Source organism: Onthophagus taurus, chromosome 2 (genome assembly GCF_036711975.1).
Source record: "Onthophagus taurus isolate NC chromosome 2, IU_Otau_3.0, whole genome shotgun sequence".
NCBI classification, from domain to species: domain Eukaryota; kingdom Metazoa; phylum Arthropoda; class Insecta; order Coleoptera; family Scarabaeidae; genus Onthophagus; species Onthophagus taurus.
The window spans coordinates 16,126,164-16,149,729 of NC_091967.1; the positions used below are offsets into that span (position 1 = coordinate 16,126,164).

General features: G+C 33.1%; 1 protein-coding gene across 3 annotated transcripts; it reads right to left on the reverse strand.

Annotated features, from left to right (window-relative positions):
* Positions 1-8,831: 8,831 nt before the first annotated feature.
* Positions 8,832-23,320, reverse strand: LOC111419365 (uncharacterized). 3 transcript variants are annotated; one of them, XM_071194366.1, is made up of 3 exons: positions 22,892-23,320; positions 20,785-21,089; positions 8,832-13,283 (listed from the first exon to the last, which is right to left on the reverse strand). In XM_071194366.1, exons 2-3 carry the CDS (start codon positions 20,831-20,833, stop codon positions 12,961-12,963), a joined length of 372 nt encoding a protein of 123 aa, XP_071050467.1. In that variant the 5' UTR covers positions 20,834-21,089; positions 22,892-23,320; the 3' UTR covers positions 8,832-12,960. The 3 variants fall into 3 exon arrangements, with proteins under 3 accessions (XP_071050467.1, XP_071050468.1, XP_071050466.1); XM_071194367.1 differs by having other exon boundaries at positions 20,785-20,855; positions 20,986-23,320; XM_071194365.1 differs by having other exon boundaries at positions 20,785-23,320.
* Positions 23,321-23,566: the final 246 nt, after the last annotated feature.

The following is a 23,566-nucleotide window of genomic DNA, read 5'->3' on the forward strand; positions in this document are numbered from 1 at the left end:
TTTTTACTTGTAATATATTGTTATAACATAAATTTAAAAAAATTAAATTCTTTTTATATAACCATACTTAATCCATTTTAAAGTTTCCACCGAGTCACCATGAAAACTGCATCTAATGAGTCTTCTATAAGTTTTGTGTATGTATAGTTGCACATACTTACCAATTTTTGCAAGGAACTCGTATATAAAATTTTCCGGAAGTTCCACTAATTTCACAACACGAATGTTTGGCAAACATAATTAAAATAAAAATAGTCGTTCTTTCTTTTTATATCGCGTAAATTAGGTCTTGAGACGCTGTCGAGTTCTGACTTGTTCAGAAGATGACCGTTAAATTTTAGCTGTATCACACCACATGTTGATCACGTGGTACCGACGAGTAATCCCGAGCAAAATAGTGCGGTGCCTACGAAGTACCTGAAGGAAAAGTACAGTTTACACGTGTTGTGTAAAATTTAATGTTTTATATATTACATAACTTCACTAACATGAGTAAAAAAGAACTCTCCTTTAGAGAACTGTAAAAACTACTCTATTAAGTGAATAATATATAAACTCTATATTAATATTAAATATAGTCTACATTAGAGTCTAATTCTTTTTACCAACTACTCTAAAATTTTTACACGATACAATTTTTTCCTGTGTATCTTATATTCCTTTCAAGATTCATCGATGTATTAATAGTATTGATGTTACTTAGTCCAATTTCTAGCAACCACACGGTAAAAACTAAGTTTGGATTTATTCTATATGGCTTGTTGTCTATAATGATGCTGTCATGATGTGGCTAATGTAACTACATCTCAAGTTTAGAAACCAGCTTTGAATATTTTATCACAGTATATTATTTTAATACACTTACAATGTTAATGACCAGAATCACTTCTTCTTGGGATTGATAGAGAGCCAATACATGTACAAATACAAAATTACTTTATTAGTTATAATACAGTTTACATTAATAAACACAATATACAATACTTGAATTTATTAAAGTATTTAAATGTACGTTATGACTATTTTGATGGCATGGCAGTTGAAGCGATTAGGAAGAAGTATGTAGGGTCTTAACTGAAACAGATTGTTTTACATACGATATTTCAATTGAAGGGCTTATTGCTAGAATATGAAAAGCCACTGTTTGTGCAAAAGTGAGTCTGGAAAGTTTGCGAACGGTTCGACTATCTCAAAACAACTATTTTTCGAATAATTAGTTAAGTAATTTAATAATAAAATTAATTGCAAATGTATTTTTATATACATTTTAAAATGATCTTTAATATTTTTTATTTTCTACATTCATTATTATGTTACATCATCAGTTACGTTCCCCTTTCAGTTTATAAATCTATCTGCATCGTCCTAAATTCGGAACATAAATTGGGCTATAAAAATGTCGTGTCCTGTATATTACATGCTACCGTTAAAACAGAGTTTATACGATTATTTTGTATCGAACGGACACGAGTTTCACAACATTTCCGTATAATTTTAAGATTCAAGTTTCGTCGAAATAAAGACTGGAACGAGGGAGAGATCTGCGCTTGATCGTAGGGATGCTGCCCTGCGAATGAAATGCTGCGAAAATGAGCCGATTTCATTGGAGAAGTCTTCCCCTAATAACATGAGATTTCAACCAATAGAAAATAGTTTATTCCAAATACTTTTATGTCCTATTTTAGATATAAAATTTTTAATTCAATTTTATTTTTCAATTGCTTAGACTACAATACACAAACGAATCATTCAAAGATAGCAGTTTATTAAACCAATTATTGAAGAAATACCAACATTATTTTTGTTTAACACAGACGCCTCTTAAATAGCCTTCTGATAAACACATAAAAGATAATAGGGTCAAACGTAGACAAGCTATCAAGGGTCGTAAGTCGGGCCTAGAGCTTTCCGGATCATTGATTATCCCATGCAGTAAACAAGTAAAACGTTTTCATCATTTTATTCAACTAAAAATATTAAAATAAAGCAATACTTGAAATTATTATACCAATAAATTGTTTGAGTATGTTATATTATCTAATTAGCTGTTTTGTTATACTGCGTGCCAATGAACTAATCACATTTGCATGCTGATGAGCTCGTAAATCTTCGATGAAAAAAGCAACAAAAAATTTGGTTTTCGTCGCACTTTTTCTATCCGAGTGGAAGCGAGAAAGTAGTTAGTTTTGGAAGGACGGAGAGAAGGGGCGAGGGGCACGGATCTCGTGAGAATGGGGTTGGCATGACTGGAGCTATTAGCCGCCACCAACGGACCGAGATATGCAAATGTAACGTGGTCGCCAGCCCGACCCTGTATCGATCTCGCCGCGACGCCTAATACTATGCGAATAATGCCCAGATAGTTAAAAGAAACGAAAGTGTGTGTATAGGTAGGGTTTAGGTATTTTTAAACAAAACTAGATTACAAACAAAAAAAATTAAGAGAAAAAGCATTATGGAAAACTAAAGTAGCCATAAATCTGTTATCAAATTTATGTAGTTTTTGTGTTTGCATTCGTTCATATTTTAAAACAGTACAATTACCAATGGGTTAAGTTGTCACATTTTAAAATTGATTTTAAAATTGATTAGAAAATTTGCTGATTCACATCTAAAGGCTACCACCTCTTTCTTCTTAAACAACTTGCGTTGTAAATTTTTTAAATATGCTGCATATATGAGCTGGTTTTTGGGATCTCATGAAGTTCAAGGCTTCATGTTGCAAAACTAAAACTAGAATCTTTCAGGTTGGGTTGGATTGGATAGTTGTGCATCTATTCAATCACGTCGGAACTTTTAAATGCCATGTTGCACACTTTTCTGTTGTTGGTCCGCATTAACCCTTATTTATGTTCCTTCTATTTGCGGTTCAGCTTTCACTGCCATAACTCAGTATAGGGTCAATGATCGCTTCGAAAATCCTCGTCTTGACTTTCCGGCACACACATCAACTCAGGGCATGTCAGCCTTTGTAGCGTTGTCCACTCTGTTCCTGACCACTTCAGTTAGCTTGCCCGTCTGATGGATTGTCATGCCCAGATATTGATAGCTGACCCGGGTGAGAAGTTAACCATTACATTCGATGTGGATGTTATCCACCTGTTTTTCTGTCCTCGTCACCACCATAACTTTACTCTCCTTAAAGTTTCTAACCACTCGACTACACACTGGTTGCCATTTCCTTTCCGAGTCTGCGATGAGGACTACATCATCTGCATATATTAGTTTCTGTTCTTCTCATGTTCTTCACTACTTCTTCCATAAAAGCATAATTAAGAACGAATCAGGCTGTCTCTATTGACAGGGAATACATTGAGAGCATATTTGAATTATATCTATAATGGTCCCAGGGTGCTGTAATCACTGGTTCTGAAAAAAATAAATCATATGTTTAAATTGATATGTTGACTATTTAGCTTGTCAAATATAATTTTACGAATCATTTAAGCAAATTAGAATACAAATTTAATTTCAGGCACATTATTCTGTCTTCTACGGTGATGTTGAGAAATGCTGCAGTACACTTCGCAGAGTGAACCTAGTTGAGGAGGAGGATGAGAGGGGAAAGGCTGACCGGATTATCTCTTATAAATTCATGGTCTTTTTATCGAATGAGCATAACTTGACATCGTAATAATTTCCTTGATAAATCAGAATGAAATTAACGGGAAATTAGCTTCTATATTTTCCAATAATATCAATGAGAACTGGGTGGTTCAATCTGGTACCCGCTTAAGTTCCATTCACACGGACATAACTCCGGCTCACATTGTACGTCACGTCCGCGGGATAAACGGGTTTTAATTAAAATTTATCTGGACGGATCCGAACCATTCAGGCATTGAGCTCGCATTCGGTCCAGGGCACGAATGCTGCGGCGTGGCGTGGTACCGCTATTCTTTTCGTAGGTACCCATACGTATATCGTATACATATACGCGTTCACAATAAAGTTGCAACGAGCATGCGGGCGTTTCTATTCCTCGGACTTGTAGCTTTTTCCGATTTGCGAACGGGTTTTTGCGTGCGATGGCTCTTGCTGTGCAAAACGACCAACAATATACCTCTCAGTATCGCTATATGTATTCTATTCACGTATAATTTTGCCTCTCTCGCAATCCGCTTATGATCACTTCATGAAGATCGCAGATTTCATTATAAAATTCATGATCTTTAGAAATGAGCGATACAGAAATATTAAATTATTAATAACAAAATCTATACACAGCTTTTTAAGCGTAATTAATTAATTTTTCTAATTTGCACGAGCTTTGAAACAAATTATATTAACTAAAGACTTATTAACTATTTCAATAAATATAAAATTGAGAGTGGTTATTTCGCACTCCTCTAAACGTTATTAAAGCGAGTATAGCGATAAGAATTCTCAATTTAAACTCGGTTATCGACTATGAAAGAGGAAATAAGACCACACCTTTATGCTCTTTAACGAATGAAATGGTTTACATTTTTTTTATCTTTCATGTTATTTCAAATAAAAAAATCTCCCTCACACATCTTTATCAATTTTATTAATCAGTCCCTGTTTAATGTTATTTTTAGATTCCTTTTAATATGTTCTTATTACGTCATATGTAATTATAGTATATGTTTTGAACGAAACGCATAATTTCTGGATTTCACACCTATCCAAGTTCGTTAATGTTGAATGTATTAAGTAGTACGGTGATATTACGTTTTAGCACTGCATAGAATATTTAAAATAGAGACGCCGCGCCGCCACACTGACGACGATGCTGCGCAGTGCTATGTTAGTGGATACGTCGTTCGCTTACGATGACGGCCACACATCTCGAGATGTAATATTTTGTCTGTGGTTGCCTGTTATTGTTGGCTTTTAGCCAGGACGCCTCGTTTTAATGCCGCCAAAAACGACCCCCGCACCGTCACCGATCTAAGTATGGAGGCCTTCTTCAAATTCCAACCTGAGAAAAGGAACGAAAAGAAATCTACTAAAAATTATACAATAAAAACTAAATTTTAAACACGCGGTTCTGCGGTACAGCTTATTTATATTAAGATTAGGATAAGAACAGTTTCGCGACCTCATTTTTATCCGATAACGCAAAAAAATGAAGTTTATATGTGTACAGTGAATTTCACTGCAATATACAACAATATACAGGGTGATTTATTAGCTCAATATCAAACTTTGACATATGATAGCAAATCCAATTACCAAAGAAAAATGTTAATGAACATATGTCCTATTTCAATTATTTACGAAATTGACTCTCAAGACGGCTAAACCCGAATTTTCTAGTTCTCGATCTAGTGTTAGTTCTAGTTTTACACTGGCACTATCACTAGAACTAACACAAGACCCTCTAAGTCCTTCTAAGTCTAGTGTTAGTTCTAGTTTTAATTATTATTCAGCGTTAGATTGTGGTATATTTTTATTGCAGGAAATCTAGAACTAATATAAGACCTATAACTAGAATCATTAGAGTTTACCCGTTTTGAGATACGTGCGGCTAAACCCAAACGTTTCATATCATAAGGACGTTACCTTTCTCCAAGCAAAATTTTGCTTTTATAAAGTTACCCAGTGCCTGTACTATTAAGCTATGTTACATTTTATATGGGACAGTGCAAGTGATAGTAGTTTCGTAACTATGGTTACTACATTCATATATTGCGTGTTATATGAAATTCCCTGTAGAATATGGATAAAATATGAGAATCGTTTGATTGATAATTTAATAATACATTTTATAAGTAAGTTTTAAGTTAACTTTTTTAAATTAACCCTCAAAATCACATCGTATATTTTTTCAACTCAACTTAATAGTCTATAATTGACCTTTTCGTTTTCAGTTATCCACTACACGTTCATGCGGGTAGTCCTTAATTTATTTTACAGTGGGTTTTACCGAGCCCAATTTAAAATAAAGGGTATTAAAATAAGAAACAAGAAAGAAACCTTTTAATTAAATGATTTTAATGGAGAAACTTCGTTGTCGGTTATGAGCTTCCGAGGTGTCAGAAGTAAATAATTAACTATGCGTGAGTCGATTTCATACGCGTGCGTCCGGCCCCTGTTGCGGCATTTGCATATTTTACACTCCCACCACAGTGTCCACGTTATTGTCGCAAAGGTTAATGGTTTGCGCATTTGTAAAAAGTTTTGCATGACCCAAACGAATATAGGGTAACTATTTTTATTTATTTATTGATCGCAAAAATAAGTCGACAACATATTCTTTATAAAATAAAAAACATGTTTTATAAAAATTTTATTTGAATTAATAAATATTGTTATTTTAGAATAGAAAGTAGTAGTAGAAATGTTTTCAAGTGTGAAAGTTGTTTTGACTGAATAGTTAAATGTTTATCATAATATGTTGGTGAACAGTTAAGAGCAAAAGACAAAAGACACATGCTCTAAACTGAAGGGACACGCTAAGGGGACGTGGTTGAAGATAAGCATAAGATACACAAAGGTATTAATACAAACAGAAAGCAGGCTCATAGAAACATCGAATGTTATCATGAAAGATGGCGTTAGAAAGGCTGAATAGTTCTTATATTTGCTATTAGGCAAAGATTGGCACGGAAGGTATGGAAATAATGGAATAATTATTGAAGCAAAAGAATATTCAACTTGTTATACAAAATATCGTAAGATGCAATATCTCTCTATGTAACATAACTATTGTAAAAAATAATGTTATCAAGTCAAGTTATACATTTAAACAGATTGCTATTTATCTTCTCTATCTCTTATTTTGCCATAAATCCTACTACATATTCTGATGTCTGATTGGCTTATAAGTCGTTGCAAAGAGAAGTCTTATCCTGTTTGTTTTGTCTTGAAAAGGCAGTGTAACTCCTCACTGTATTTGTGGCTATTTCATATGGAATTCTCAACAAGTCTGTTTCCAGATTCTGTTCTAACATATTATAGGAGCCAATTTGCATGTTAAGAAATACTTATTTGTATCAATGTTTCGACTTAGTTCGCTCATTTTTTTTGTTGGTAAAGGACGCCATGTTGCTGAAACGTATATGTAGTCGATAACCACTGCGATGGGGTAGAAATACACTTCAGCGGTCGAAAATGCCTCATCTCCTGAAGTACAGTGGGTAGATGCATGGCCATCTATCAGAGAAGGCTGTTTTTGATTTGCTTAGGCGTGGGTCTCTCATCTTTCAGCCTTTGCTAGTAAATCTACGTGATTACAGTGCATTGTATTGAATTGCTTGGAAACATTCCTATTGCTGTATAAGATTGCTGCACACATAATATGTAAATATATCTAAGATATCTTCCTCCATCGTGAGTTGTGATGAGTTAGTTCGGTTGACACATTTTTATTTTTCGGAAACATTCCGTTTCCATGAATAAAGATGTGATCATTAAATTTAGCTGAAAATAGAGTTAACAAGTCAAGATAGTTAAACTGAAAATCTTGTAGAATATCAATTATTGATTTAAAACTTTTTTAGAGACAGAATCAGGTATTAGAGATTGCTTGAAAATAGAGTTGAGACATTCTTGGGTTAAATCATTGTTATCTTCTGCAAAGGTAGTAAACTCAACATGAAGTACTTATATTGTATATGAGGTTGGATTTTAATACATATGAATGAATATTGTTTATATTTTAAGATGATTTTGTTCTAGACAACATTACATTAAATGAAAAATGAGGTTTAGTTAACTCATTGAGATGAGGTTGGTATGATACTGTATGAAATAGAAATGTTATCAAATGTCGGATTGGTGGCATTTTTAAGTGATGATGAGGTTGTGAAATATTATAGGGATGAACTTGAGATTGGGTTGAAAAGAATCAAATTAGATTAACGTATTCTTGGATTCCTTATGGGATGGGATTGAGATATTCATGAGTGTATGATGAGGCTAGGTGAAGCTATTCTTCTATTTTGAAATAATTCTTGTTTTAATAATTCTAATTCTTAATCTACTTGTTATTATTATTTGAAGTCTAGCAAAATTTAGAAAATATTTTGTTTACCCTCACATTCCAAGTTCACATTGAACCAAGTCATTCATATAAGGTCCAAGAAAACAATACCGAAATTGGTAAGTAGCTTCACAGCCATTATTAAACAATTACGAATTATGATTATAACCAAGCGAGTGTAGAACATTGGAACGAAGCGTGATATGCAAAGTAGTTATTCAAATTGACGCTAGTTCAGTATTAACAGCACACTCAGTTAAATATATTTTATGGTAACTCTTAAAATGACCTTGGTGTTTTGAAATGCGCTGACGAACATGATAGCCATGTCCAATCAATCACAAACCAATCTAAAACGGTGATCGGAGAGAAGACGATCTTGGGCTTGGTCAAATCTTTGCTGAATCTCTGACTTTTCCAAACCCGCGTCATAATTCCAAGATTCAGATTTTTCGCGAAAAATCATCTAAAAATGTGAAAATAGAAAGTTATACAGAAATTTATTAGTAAAATCCTAAATAATTGTATACTTATTTCCTCGCACTTATTTTACGTGATACATTCAAGATTATTTGTATCGTTCACGATCCGAAATTTATTATCTTTCTTTAGGCCTCTTATTGCAAGAAGACGGTAATTAGTTAAAAGTCATGCCGTAAATAACCTCGACAAACTGAAAGTTCATTAACTTTCTACATCGCTGAAATACCACTTTAAAGCTGTTCATTTTTAAACTGTTTCTCTATTACCATAATTATAGTGTCACACTTTGTAATTGAGGAGAAAAAATTAATACATTACATCTAATTGAGGTATTTTACCATAAAATTCTTCAAAATTTTAAATATTTATTTATGCTATTTATAACCTACACTTACTGCAGAAGTGATCTTATTTATATCACTTAGATTTAACGGATTTAGAAAGTCACAATAATAGATATAAGCCCATATAAAGCCTTTACTTATAAAATATAACCGTCATAAACTGTAACCGTATCATAGCCGACTGTATAATTAATTGTTACGATTTTTAAATATTGATAGTAATTTAAAAATGGAAATACCGCGATCTTGATATATTAATATCGTGTAACTTTGAGTAATATCTACGTGGATTTATTACTTTAAACTTTCTGTCATGTGGGTAAATACTTATGGAAATGAGATTATGATTAGTTCTTGCCATGCAAACTGATTGTTTTTCGTAATGGTTATGTTGCAATAATTTTTATCTCCTTTTGAATGTTAGAAGTCAACATTCTTCTAATTCGATTCAAGCCCCTTCGCAAACTTATAGTTTCATTTCTAGTGATCATTAAAGCGATGCTTTAACAATTACCGTTGTAAATACCCGAGGATAGAATTTATGAAAATCGCCTCCTAGAACGTGAGTTTGTGCACTGAACAAACCAACCGTTTGTAACAGGATTTGCCATTCCTTCAACTTTATGGAAATTAGTGCTTAATTTAAAATAGTCAGAGGGCGGTGCGGTAACAAGATATTGGTTCTATCGTTAACTTACTACGGTTCATTACCAAGCTGTTTTTGTACAAACTAACGCTCCTTCTAAACCGGTAAAATTTAACTTAAAAGGAGTGAATGACGAAAAAAATGTGTAAATTGAAATGACTATGATTGTTAATTGCTAACCAGACCTGTATAATTAAACCGATTTTCTTTCATCCTCTAATAGTTTTGGGTGGGTGCCAATTGCGTAATGAACGCGTCAAATTTACTAATGACTCTTCTCGGTGTTCAGTTTGCCCTTATTTTAAAAATACAAATAGATCGCGTCTTTAGGTGCAGCTGAAATTAGCTCACTTAAAAGGGAAACGTGAGTCATAATCGAAATCGACCATGATAAATTATTACCATTAATAATTATAACTGATGTCTATGTTAGTTTTTTCCTTTTATTATTTAATTATTATTAACTAAAATGAAGTGAACGCAAAATTAAGTATATAATTTTGATGATTGAACAACAATAACGAAATCTTTCTACACCAGTTCTTTGCCAAGAAAGAGAAAACAAATTTTACTTTCAACTGCCAATTTTTGTGGTGGAGGATGCCAAGATACACTACTAAGAAGTATATTTTTGTAGGTAAAGTAAATAGAGTTTATGTGACAAATGTGTCTCAGTAGTTGTATTAGTAAACATAAACCTTTGAGTAATGATTTGTTTCTTTAATTCGGAATCCAACATTTTGGCTTGTGTAAATTTCTAAATTTGTGTATATTTAATAAAATTATTAAGGTTAAAAGATAAGTTTATAGTGTTTTCGTTATAAGTTCTGTTTTTTAATTTACTTTGATGGGCAAAAAAATTAGCATTTTTGCCTCCTTTGCTAAATGCAGTATCCTAACAAAAAAATTGTGTAACAGATACAATGCTATTCTTGAAATATGCCTAATTTACTGCGATCTGTCACATATTTGGCACCCTCGCTTTTACACATGCATCTCAACTGGGGCGCATAGATTACCAAGTTCTGAACAAAAACAAATATTTTGATTGCACGTAAGTCTCCACATTGTTCATGCAGAAGGTCAACAGAATAACAAAGATGGCGTACCAAATGTAACATCTGCTTCATATGGAAGGCCAAATAAAAGGAAACCAAAAAAGAAGTTGGTATGGTAAGAAAAATTTTCAAACCTTCCAAAACATACGTCAAAGTTCAAAGGTTCTGAGATGCTTCCTGACGTTATAACTCAAATGAATTAACCTTACCAATTTCTTAATATCTTTTTATCGATGAAATAGTGCCATGTATCACCAAAGAAACAAATATGTATGCAACTCAACAGAAACCAGAAAGGACAGTCTGGAGTTAAGGGGGTAGGAAATAAATGCGTTTGTTGGTATGGTATTTTTATGTCAATTGTTTTATGTCAATCAAACGTTCCTTCACTTCAACGATAACAATGATCAGTTAGGGTCTGGCCAATCTGGTTACACAAACTTTTTAAAATTCATCCTTTACTAAGTAAGAGATCAATTTTTGTTTGTGCCAAAAAAAAAAGCTCAACTCTTAAGCAATGTAATCTTAAAAAACTACACAAATAGAGATAAGGTTTTGAGTAATAGATTCACCTACGATTTTAATACTACACCCATTGAACGTTTAGCCCAACAACCTGATCTTGGAGTAAGTGATAACGTAGTTCTCAAAATGGACACACGATGCCTAAAATCTGAAATTAGTAGTTTTTTTTTTGATAATTAGTTTACTGGAATACCTTTGCTTATGTGTCTTTTTGAAAAGCAGAAAGAGTGCCTCTCGAAACAGTTGAAATGAATCGAATTCCTAATTGCAACTACCTAAGGAATCAAAAATGAAAAAGCGAGGATGAAGTGCATTTGTTGACAATGTTGCAAACATTGAAGGTGTCGATGTAAGTTCTATTAGCTGGTACGGTAATTAATTGGTCATAACCGCTTCAGCATATGTGGGAAGTCAGCCAGTATCTGAAGTACGAAGGTTTTCTAACTATATGGGTGGAGTTGATCTGCTAGATTCTATTCTCGTAGAAACAGTATTTGAGTATCTTTTTTTATTTCATCGACATGATATGTGTCATTACCTGGCTTCTGTGGAGAAGGCGCAATTTCAATATGTATTTGCCTCCTTGCAAATTCAAGTTATATAGCAACTTAGTTCTTACAACATTCCAACGAAAGTTGTACAAAAAAAGTTGTATTGAGGAAACTCAACCTATCGATTCTATGTGTAGGGTTCTTTATTATGTGTGTTCTTTGGTCGATGCCGATAGATATTTAGCGATAAAAACCGGATACATGAAGGAAAGATTAGACATTCTAGTGGTATATTTAATATTCCGTTATCTCCGAAGATATCGAAGATATCTGCAAGTAACGTAGGTGGAAAAGCAATTTAATATCATTCCCTAAGGACTTCTTTTATATTATATATCCAAGTATTTTAATATAGAATGTTGACTCATAAATCGACATTTAAGTTTGGTTGGATTTTTTGATCGATTTCTTCTTTCATTTCGTTCAACCCTTAATCGAGCGAACAATTTGCCTTAACGAACATCGCGTTTACGTCGCACAGTCAATAAATCGAGGGCGACTACTGTTATTAGGAAAATTAAAAGTAACAGGTCTCCGGGAACCAGTTCTACAGGGCCGTACCACATTAAATCTTCCTCCTTCCTCGGGTGTATCGGCCAGATCGGCCGGCTACTGAATTATTATTAGTAATTGCACCGCGCGGGACAAATTGCGTCCACCTAACCTGGAATGTACGTAGGCGTTCCGCCATTATAAGCGAACCGGCCCTAAGGCGATCTACAAGTCCAGCAGTTCGTTCGATTCCAGACCATCCACACCAGTGACGTACCATAACATCAATGTTTCAAAGTAATGTTCATACTTTTAAAAGATTCTTTGCATATTTCCATCAATCCAATTTTTAAGCAAACTGTATTAATAACTGGTGATACCTCTTAAACACAGTTCATTTTCAATGCGTCATGAATACCTCATCATAATATTATAGCATCTTATAAATCTAGTTGAGGAACACAGCTTTTGTTAAATTCTTTTATGTAATAATCATTATCATAACATGATTGAATAATATCTTACACAGAACTTAAAATAAGGGTGAAATGATGGTTTAGTTGGCTATATATATTTGTGTACGCCACTGGTTGCAGATGCCCAGAGAAGATGGTATCTTCGGGTATACGGCCAGTGTCGACCTGTGTGTACTGTGCGGAGTTGCTAATGAATGGTTTTATCTGATTCGCGGTGGATGACTTTCTCAATTACGATAGTCACAGAAAAAAGGTCGATGGTAATTAATTTTCTGACTGCGATAGCTATGCTAATCTGATTCAAATCCGGTATATTTTTTTGTTTCATTGATTCTTATGATTTCCTTAAGGATACACAACAGAAAAACAATCTAAAACTATTTTTATTAAGAGGAGGTTTAAAACGTATTAATTAATTATAAAAAATTAATAAGTTATTTTCTGCATAGATCATCATCTTCCAAAGCATATTCTTTACTATAATCACGTTCCTTGGGTGTCTTTTTACACGGTTCTGGCGGTTTTTCTTTATCCTCATCACATGTTTGACGTTCTTGTGAGGCTTCTTCTTCAACTTCAAATTCGCCCATTTCATCTACATGATCTTCTTGTTCGGTTTGTTCATCTTCGTCGCATTTCTCCGGTATATTATCTAATCCATGGACGATGTAGGGATTTGTATCTGGATCGATTCTTCTATCTCTTGTGTACATTATTCTCTCCCAACTTGTGTGCATGCTACGACGGAATTCGTTACCTAAGAAAAAACGATTTATAGGATACGCAGTTAGCGATGTCGCACACATTGCCGCAAATATTACGAAAGCACATGGTATAATTTCATACCACATATTAATAAATTCTTGACAGGTATTAACTAGATGACGTTTTAATTATGACAAAAATGTATGATTCTATTGTTTCAACACTGATTTTTAATTAATAATCTGATGATAAGATGGACAAAGGTTTAAACTCCTTGTGATTCATGAGCATGAATTCGCATTTGTTTGCAAACATGTTTACGAAAGCAAGTAGTAAATTTGTGTTATGTGTCATTTTATGAGACAAAGAGTACGGGAATAAACGGTAATTCCTATGTTATAAATAAAGCAGCTAAAATTTTAAGGATGACACGCTGTGAATCAAGCACTTTGTCCTCGATGTACTTAAATAAACCCGAAATTGTATCACAACTCTTGCCCTCAAAACTGTTTTCAGAATTTATTTTTAAATGCATTTATAAGAATTGTACTATTTATAGAATTAATTATTATAATTTTATTAAAACTTGTTGCTTCAGTGATCAACAAGTCAGCAACAAGCTTCTTCGATCGATCCAATAGATATAAATAGACGATTTATTATGTTCTTTTCCTACAAGTTTTCCAACGTAAAAAAAATAGTGATTCATTTATCACGCCACCACGTTTTTAATCAACGACTCGATTTCCTATACCGTGACAGTGGATAAACATAAACGTCTTCAGAATATTTTAATAAAATTTGGGTCACTTGGGGTCGTGATGTTTATTAATGCGATGCAAACCAAATTTAAAAAGTTAAATCGACTTAATTATTGCAAAAGTATACGTTGGGTGCCATTTAGAGACCTCACTCCATTGTATTTGTTAGAATGACAATCGCTTGGAAACGTTTTAAAAAGTCAAATAGTAACCTACTAAATATTTATAGAATTCGACTGTGAAAGTTTAAATAATTCTATAAAAGGAATTGTATGCAGTATTAAAACCATTTTCACTTCCTAAAAATATTTTTATGTCTGAGAAATCTGACGTAATTTGTAGGTATTATTTTTTTTAATGTTAACGTCATATCACATATCACTTGAAGAAAACATTAACGATAACCAAATTCATTATACTCATCTAAGTCTAAATAAAAAGATTGATGACGTTGTTTAGAAGACTAAAAGGAGTGGAAACATTTGAACTGCTATAGTGAAAATGATAAAAACCTACTGCACATGTGTGGTATTGTTGTCATACTGTAGAAGTTCTTTAAATCCCAATAAATACTTGGTTAGTACAAATAATTTTACCGACTTAGGTGTAACATTTAATACAAAGAATTCGTAACACATACGTCTGTAACTATATCATTCACGATATGTTAATTCCTTGGGGCGTGGGCACAGAATGTATTTAAAGATTTTGTCATATCCTATTAATGATGTCTATGTTGCGGATTATCGTATTTTAATAACCCGATTTGATGTAATCTCATTATCAATGCGTAGAGTAGCGACCGCAATTATTTTTTTGTATACTTTACTGCAAAATATATCCAGATTATATTATGCAAAGTTAATTAAGAAAAATCCTTTAGAATCAGATTATAACGATCATAGCGAAATAGAACTTTAGTGTTAAAACACCTTTATTCTTAACATATGTATATGATATTTTTCTCGATTTTAGGTTGTTTGATAAAACAAACAAAAAAAAACAAATCCTGTGATATTATTATTGTAACAAACTGCTTAGGAAATCATCACTGATTTATATTCCAGGGATTTTTGCCACAGAAATTTATGCCATAGAAAAGGTGAGATAGTACTACACCCTTAGGAAAGAATTGTTTCTCCATGAAAAGTGAAAAACATTAATAATTTTATTATGCACAATATTGATTGGAAACGTTCAAAGTTAATATTATGTGGTCATTAAAAAATATTGATTTTCAATATATTTTACATAGAACTAATAATAACGTGAATTTAGTAACATTTAGATAAAAATCGAAAACCTTATAGTGCCGAAAACCTACCTAACTCCAACAAAAATCTCAATAATTACGGGTTAATAAAATGAAGTAAGCGAAATTATAACTTCCAGTGTGGTGATTTTAGTTGATTGTGAAACGTTCTTAGACAAAGGTTTTTTGTTAAGTTGCCAAAAGCAGGCCAGTCCGTCCCTCTAGCGTGCATTCTCGATCACAGTAGTAAACGACTTCCCCCTTCTAACTTTGGTTTTGCGGTTGTAATAAACTACCGGGTTTAACTGGAGTTTACTATGTAAATAAAGTTAATTTAAAATCTTCTAAAAGGGAAAGGTATCATAGAAAAGGATAAGCAATAAATTCACGAACTGGTGACGTCACGAAAGGTGTGTTACGTCGTCGGGATAAATTCCGGTAGTACTAAGAACGTGACAGCACAATAGCCCCCCTATTAATTTTGACGTATGTCGTGATGTCGTCGGAAGCAAGAACAAATTACGATAGTCTATTGTCACCGATCTACCTCCCGTTGATGGACGTCAGGTGGACACCGACTGTGGTTAGTTCTAAGAACCGGTTAAAAGTTTTTGATATGACAACGGAATTGTATTAAAACACTATTCTTTAATGATCGCGTGAGATTTTGTTTGAGGGCGAATTGTTCATGACTACTACATTTGTGGCAGATAAACTTTTCAGTGTTGACATGTAGTTTTGGTTGAATGTTGGAAGTTATAAAAATTAAAACTTATAGAATGAATCACGAAATATTTAGAAATTACTTAAAAAATTATGCAGACTCCTATAAGTAAGGTCCTGCTGCTTTGTTGTCACCTTCCACCATGAATACCAAATAGGACATCGAATGAATATGCGACAGGGTAAAAATACAGATTGTGATTATATCTTAGATTGTGATACAGATCTCCAAAGATAAGTGATTCTATATGAAATGACCATGTTGTAAAGATTTGTAACAAGCTAGAAGAATCTCAGATAGTTTGCCCGGAATCTATGTCTTGATATTTTTGAAAATATTAAGTCATTTCTAAGTTCTTGATAAGTTGTTGTTCAAACACTAGCCTGTTTCTTATGTATACTTTAAGATATTGTAATAGTAGCATTAAAAACACGAAATATAATAAAAATATATCTATACAAAAAGAATAGAAATTCTGGCTTCGGATGTTTTGGATAAAAAGAACAATAAACTTAATGTAATTATTGACCAAATTTATAATAATAATGAACCATTGTTTAGTTATCTTATTTAAGATGTACATAATATTTTGAATTTTGCGCTTTATTGTGAGTAATTTAAATAATTCCTTAGTTTTGAAACTTGTTACCCTGAATGTTTCTTTTCATATATTCTTTCTTTGTCATGGTTTTTTTTTCCTGTTTTTCTTTTCTTTTTGAGAACATATCCGGTTTCACTTTCAGTGTCTTTCAATCTCCTCCAAAGAAGAAACCAATTTTAATATTTTACCACTTGATATTTATTTTTTAAAAAACTTGATTTGTTAATTGTACCCTTTTATAGGTAAAACTTTCATTTATTTCCTATTAAAACTAATTTTATTTTCAATTTTTCCTTAGATTTGATGTGATTTATGACGCCATTTAAATTTTATTACAATCTGATTTTCAATTTAAGATGACTTGTTCTATTTGGTTTGAAATCTTTCTTACGGTTCCTGACGGTGAGTTCTCTTTTCTCTTTTTCTATTATATGTATTTTTTTTTTGCTCTTATATACAAAATTTTTGAATTGATCAAAGTTCGCATTTCATTTGTAATTTGGTTAATTGATTTTTAAATGTTACCGTAAATAATATTTTAATATGATTCTCATTATTTTAACAGCTTGACGCTGAAGACGAGTAGAAGTTATTTTATCATTTATTCATTAACTTGCAACATGGATTCCAATATATATTCAAATCTGTTGTGTCCACATCTCTTGTTTATGTCTTCTTCCTCGTTGCCGATTTGTTTGCTAATCTTCATTATTTTACTTGTCTTTGCGTTTATTCCTGCACTTTTTTAATTGATATTTCATTTGTTGACTATGGCTTGTAACTTCCCCCCAGTAATACTATGTTATTTACATACACAAGACTTTTGAGGCTTCTGGATGAGTTGGTCCATAACCACAATAAACAGGGGGGGGCTAAGAAAGTCTTCGTGCAGTATATGTGCCAACATTTATATATGGGGCGAAAACCTGGCTAATGTAGGATGAGCAGATAAACAGACCAGAAGTGATACTCAGAAATACTAAGACAAGAAAAGAGGTAGAGATAGATCCTTACATCAAAACTTACAGGACAAACTGTTGCAGCAGTACGGGCACGTGATTTGTATGGATGATAATACCTATGTATCTTTGGGAGATAAAGAGGATGATGGAGGAAAGAGGAGAAGGGAAGAGGGGAAGGGGGAGACCCAGAACAAAGTGACTGATAATACCAAGAGTGCGATTCTGCAGAAAAGGCAAAGAAAGAAGAAATTAATCTCAAGTTGAATAAATAAATTCTTTTTTTACATACACCGTAAATGTTAGACATGGTTGAACAAATAATGAAACAATTTTCAGGGTATTATGTGTTTCAGAGAAACAAAAAACATTGCTAATTTTACATTAAGTAATAAAATTGAAATTGAATGATGTTGCAGATCTAGTAGAGCGACTTAAAATATACAAAATGGTTGAAAATTCAATATCTGTTCGTGGTGGTATAACTCAAACACCATTAAATATAGTACTTTCTTGGTAGAATGGCTTTAGTTTATTTCAAAACTTCTGAAATAATTTTTGTTAACTTTCCAAGTCCTTTAACAGTTTTGAAAGTATCTACATTTTAAATTGGACCATTAGCAGACAATTATAATCGTTAACTATCGTATCGAATTAGATTGCAACCGGAAATTATTTAATTGGGCCTGACGCCTACACCGCCGCCGCGTAAACGAAGGGTATAAATCGGATTTTATTGCTGTGTTCGCAGATTGTATGTACCTCATTTGCAATGCCGTAACTAAACACTTGCATGGAGGTACTTACTTGCATGAGGTTACGCGCTGACAAGCGTCATGTGTTCATCCAGCGTTTCATATCTACTAACAAGTGTGAGACCAATTTTATCAATATCTTAATCATATTGATTTGCAATCTTGTTAATTTAGTCTTTTTAGTTGCCTAATTTTAAATGGTAATTTATGTGGGATAGAATCTGTGTTTTTGTTTACATTGCTTAGAAATATATTGCAACAGATTGCTTATTAAATACTGTTAGTTTAATTTAATATAAGTTTACTGAATTATAATTTTAAAAGTATGAAATACATCTATGATATATACGATTTTCGTCAGACGTTCATTAATTATAAAATTAATCATGCTTGATATAAAGATAAATCTTAATGAATTATATGTATAGGATGGACAGTAATAATTCACTTTGATTTTGCTCTGGTCGAAATTTAACGGTACACGTCACTGAAGGAGATCTATGGCCACTCCATGTTATCAACGACCAATTACTCCGGTATCGGGTCCAATTAATCGATCGATCTGGCAAACGGTGTCGTCGATAGTAAATTCAATTATATTTGCACGGCGATAGCTGTAAAGTATCGGTTTACACGGTATAGGTGTGTCATCGTCAGATGCAGCAGATAGTAAACTATACAGGCGGGTGACGCCTCACGACCGCGGCTGCGGCCGATTTTCCTTCGTAACGAGACCGAAAGATTGTGCATGATGATAGTTCGCGATACGGTAGTCCTACATCACGAGGGCCACTGTCGGTTAATCTACCTGGATTACAGAGGTTTTCAATTATGTACCGTGTAGTTACTCCGGCATAGGATGAAATAGGAACGTGACCAATGATAACATTGTGTACACTTGTTGTGAATAGGGAGAACGCAGATGGCATCGTCACGAGATGACATCTTAAGACACTCTTGTGAATAAGTCATCTTTGAAAGTTAACACACTCTTTTGAATAAGGAAAATGATTTGAACTGGTTTAGTATGTATCTTTTGTCATCTAACAATTATTACTGAACTATCAACTCCTACCATAAAACTTTTAAAGTTCTCAACTTTCGTTGATTCATCAACTGATTAGCCTGATTTGATAAGAAACAAGTCTAACAACATTAATTACGTATATATAACAACTTCTTGATGAGAAACCGCAAGTGCTCTTAATTAATTCGAAACCACATCCAATTCGATCATTCATTGATTTCTTACGCGATTTTTTTTGCATAATGTTAAATGCCTGAGTAGGTAACCAACGGTTGCATTTAACGACAAGGCATAAACGCTCTCGGCTAATGATAAGACCTTCTGTATATGCGGGAACCAGAAGTTATCCGGCTACGTTCTCATTACGTATTAGATCATTAATAAAAATGTACACGGCGCTATATTTACCAACGTAATTATGGGCAGGTATGACAGCAATTTACATGCAAATGCGTCTTGCAGAGGCAAGGACACTGCGAGTTTAAGTAGGAGGATGTTTCAATGTGCAATTGAATTGGAAAAATATCCAGTTTGTTATGAAAACAGTTTTTCGTCAAAGTGGGACATTTCTAAAAATACACACATACTTTTGTGATGATTTTAAAAAGAGAAACGTTGCACAAGGATGGCCCGAATGAGAGGTTCTTTAAAAATAAGATAATGGTGTTCGTTTAAAATTAGTTTCGCGTCTAACGTGCTTATATGTGGACGCGATAAATTAGGACAATTAAAAAAATAAATAAAACACATAAATTTAAGTGTTTATAACGGTTTAGTTCATTAAGTTCAGGATTTTTTATAAAGTAACTAAATTTTGTGCGCTTACATTTTAAAAATTTATGACTCTTCCAAATAATTTTTAATAATCCATAACAAAATCATCAAGTTGCTCCCAAATAAATTGTAGTTATATTGATTACATTTGTATCACATTAAAAGACTTGATGAATAATCGATTTCTACATAAACAACTTTTGTCGTGATTCTTTCATTAATTTCCTTTGTAATCCAAGAAGATGTATCAATTTTCGTTTACACTTCCGCCATGTAATTTACAAACAAGCATTTTAATCGGCTTAAAGGTTGTAACCTCGCCGCATTTTCCATTGTTGTTACAACTTTAGAAGGATTAACGTTTCCAAAGTCCGATGGCAAACGGACATCGATTAACCCATTACGGCAACAGTAGCGGACTTAATTATCGGCCATTAACCGGCTTTCGAAGTTGCAAGACTGAAACGCGCGCGTCTGGCCCTCGAAGTGACCCTCCCATGCGGTGACGGAACCCGTAATTTATGCGCTCGACGATAATTTTCGCCGTGAAAGTCAGCAATAACCGCTCTTTGCCTACGGTGCACTTCGAGTAAGGCCGTAAAACTCGATGGAATATGGTTTCTCGAGACGGCGATTTATCATTTGAGCGGGGAAACAATAAAGACACACCCGTGGGTTATAAGGAAGCCAAATAATTCACCTGGTTTAATTGTTCGGAGGTTCCTCTTCGGATTATCTTTAAGGGTCATTATTAAAGAAGAGATATAGTTTCTGTAAATGTAAAAGAATATTATATTAAACAAGGTAATATTTTGAAGTTGGGTCTCTCTTCACAATCCTTTTATCCAATATCCTGCTCATTGCTATAGTACTCTAGCTACTGCGATAAATCTAGACTAACCTGGAGTAATTGGAAATCGGAGGAATTGTAATATTTGCCACAAATCTTTCCAGTACATCTTACGGCTTCTGTTTTAATTAGTTGGGATCTCTGACCACCAATATCTAAAAATTTGTAACACCAATCAGAATCGATCATGCAACTCAATTGCAAGTTTTTTAATACCACATCATCAAATTCAAACAATGACAAGTGTAATCTTTGCACTACACTTAGCATCAAGATGAACAAGAAAACATTAAAGTAAATGAATGTAACAACCCAACCTAACTCTAAATTTTTAACCCAAAAAACTTGCATATCTGTAGAATCAGCATTCAATACATTGGTGTTACTCAAGCTTAAATGCTTTTTTATTGTTTGCTGCCACTTTTTCAAAAGCTGCCTAATGCCTTGTTTCAAAATGATTAAAATTCAAAGAAAGTGGCAACAATTTAGTCTTCTGGTTAAAACGGCTTTATTCATGTCAACTCAACTTAACCTAGCTAATGATGAGCTTCTCAATCTTGTTTCACTCTTTGTATAAGTTAGTTATAACTAATTTATTCAGTATTCAGCAATTTCGTAATCTGAATCAATTATAAGTTGGCAATGCTGTGTAGTAGTGTCAGGTCATATTTGGGTGAAAGAGACCACTTATAAAAGTGTCCATATTTGTGGAAGCAGATCTTTTCAAAAAGCAATGCAAAGTTATTAGAACTAGTAATAGAGAAGGTTTCTGAGTTAAAAACTTATTACTACTTTGATGAAATTATAGTAGCAGAGATAACATCATAGATTAAACTATAAAACTCATTGGACTAAACCGCAAAATATCGGTTAAAGTTCTGGGGTACCTTCATACACAGTCTGGGAAAATAAATTTAGATAAATTCAACGTATTCATCAGTTAAATATTGTAACCCAATTAAATTGTTTTCAAAACAAAAACAGAAGCTGTTGCAATGACCAATGTGAAAGTGAATAATGCAGAAACAAATATTTCTAAGATCAATGGCTTTTGTGCTGACAGAGAATTTGAAGTTACTACATAACTGCAATAGACAATCTCATAAGGCTGGCTATCCACATACCAAAATCCAAAAGATTGTCTTCTTACATACAAATGAGGTTGCTGGTATTCTCCAGTTCAAACATAACAAAATTTTTCTTTCATTGCTATAAATCCCGATGATGCAATTTTTTTAATTCAACGCTTATTGAGGTTAAGTTGATAAAAATACAAGTTACAACATCGAATCCCAAGAACGAATTGAGATATCATCATGAAATAAAAGCCATTTTAAAGAAATTTTAATATGCCAATAATTAATTTTATAAATATCTAATTTGCGACATTAAGATGTAATAAAAATCATTTTATGATCAATTAAATCCAGTTTCAACGCACAATAAATAATTCCTTCGTTCCCACATATCTCGGTGATACGATTTTTTATTCTTCTCTTTGGTTATTGAGGTTGAGTTGATAATAATGCAATTTATAACATCGTATATCAAGAACGAATTGAGATATTGTTACAAAATATAAACCATTTTAAAACAAATGGAGTTTAAAAATTATTTCTTTAGTTCTAAATCAACTTTCTGTATCAACTTTTACGCAAAAAATTTTATTAATTATTATTATAATAGTATCATGTATCATTTTAAGTAGGATCATAGTAATTAAATATAGCCACTACTTATAGATGTACTTGTGGTTGAGTGGAACAGATGACAACCTCCTTCAGGAGCTGTTAGTTGTTGTTTTTTATTCTTTCCAAACAATTTATTATAACATTTATTTTAAATAAGAATTATCCCTTTGTACCAAAGTTTAGTTTCTGCTGGTGTTATGTGAATAAAATTTGTATTTATTGAATTATGACATTTATAACTTGAATAGATACTTTAACTAATTTACCGTCAGTAATACAACCTTCAAGAGACACGATTTATCAAGTCAGTACAAATCGGCATGAATTCGAAATAAACAGAGATTGCCATCCCGTAATTCATACATAACGCCTATGTATGTTGTTTATTGTGGTCGTGAACACCGGCCCCGAGACGCGGGCGTCATTAAACTCCCACGGCGTCGCCACACTTGTGAAACCACTTCAGAAGCGTCAATGTGAATCACTTCGATCTTATTATAGAAAATCTTTCCAATGGACGCTTTTCTTTTGAACCGGCGCGGTTCTTTGTTTCACCTTAGAATAACTTGAAACAAATCACCTCACACTCGTTTTTAAATAGCACGACGAGGCATACACGAGGACTACAATACAAATGCGTTTTGTAAAAACAACAACAACTGGAGATCGTTCCTTTTATTGTTTACAACCGTGGAAACAAAGGGAACACAGAAACTTACACGGGTATAAAAGTTCTCGGGAGTTGTTTTGAAACGACTTCGACGCGCAGTAGCCAATTATGCATGATTAACTCGATTTTTAACTAATTATCTCTCATCCTATCGGTTAACTAAATGCATGGGTTTTAATCGTTATGGTCCATGAGAAGCGTTGATGTGTTTTCATGCACTCGTTGTAATTTTGCATTAAATTGCAACGAGTATATTTACGATCTTTTGTGA

Bases quoted from the DNA above. Each gene is read 5' to 3' on its own strand.
- LOC111419365 (XM_071194366.1), bottom strand. From the start codon at position 20,833: ATGACCCTTAAAGATAATCCGAAGAGGAACCTCCGAACAATTAAACCA. The intron at 13,284-20,784 runs GTGAATTATTTG...GTTTTTTCTTAG, and splicing joins CCTCCGAACAATTAAACCAG to GTAACGAATTCCGTCGTAGC.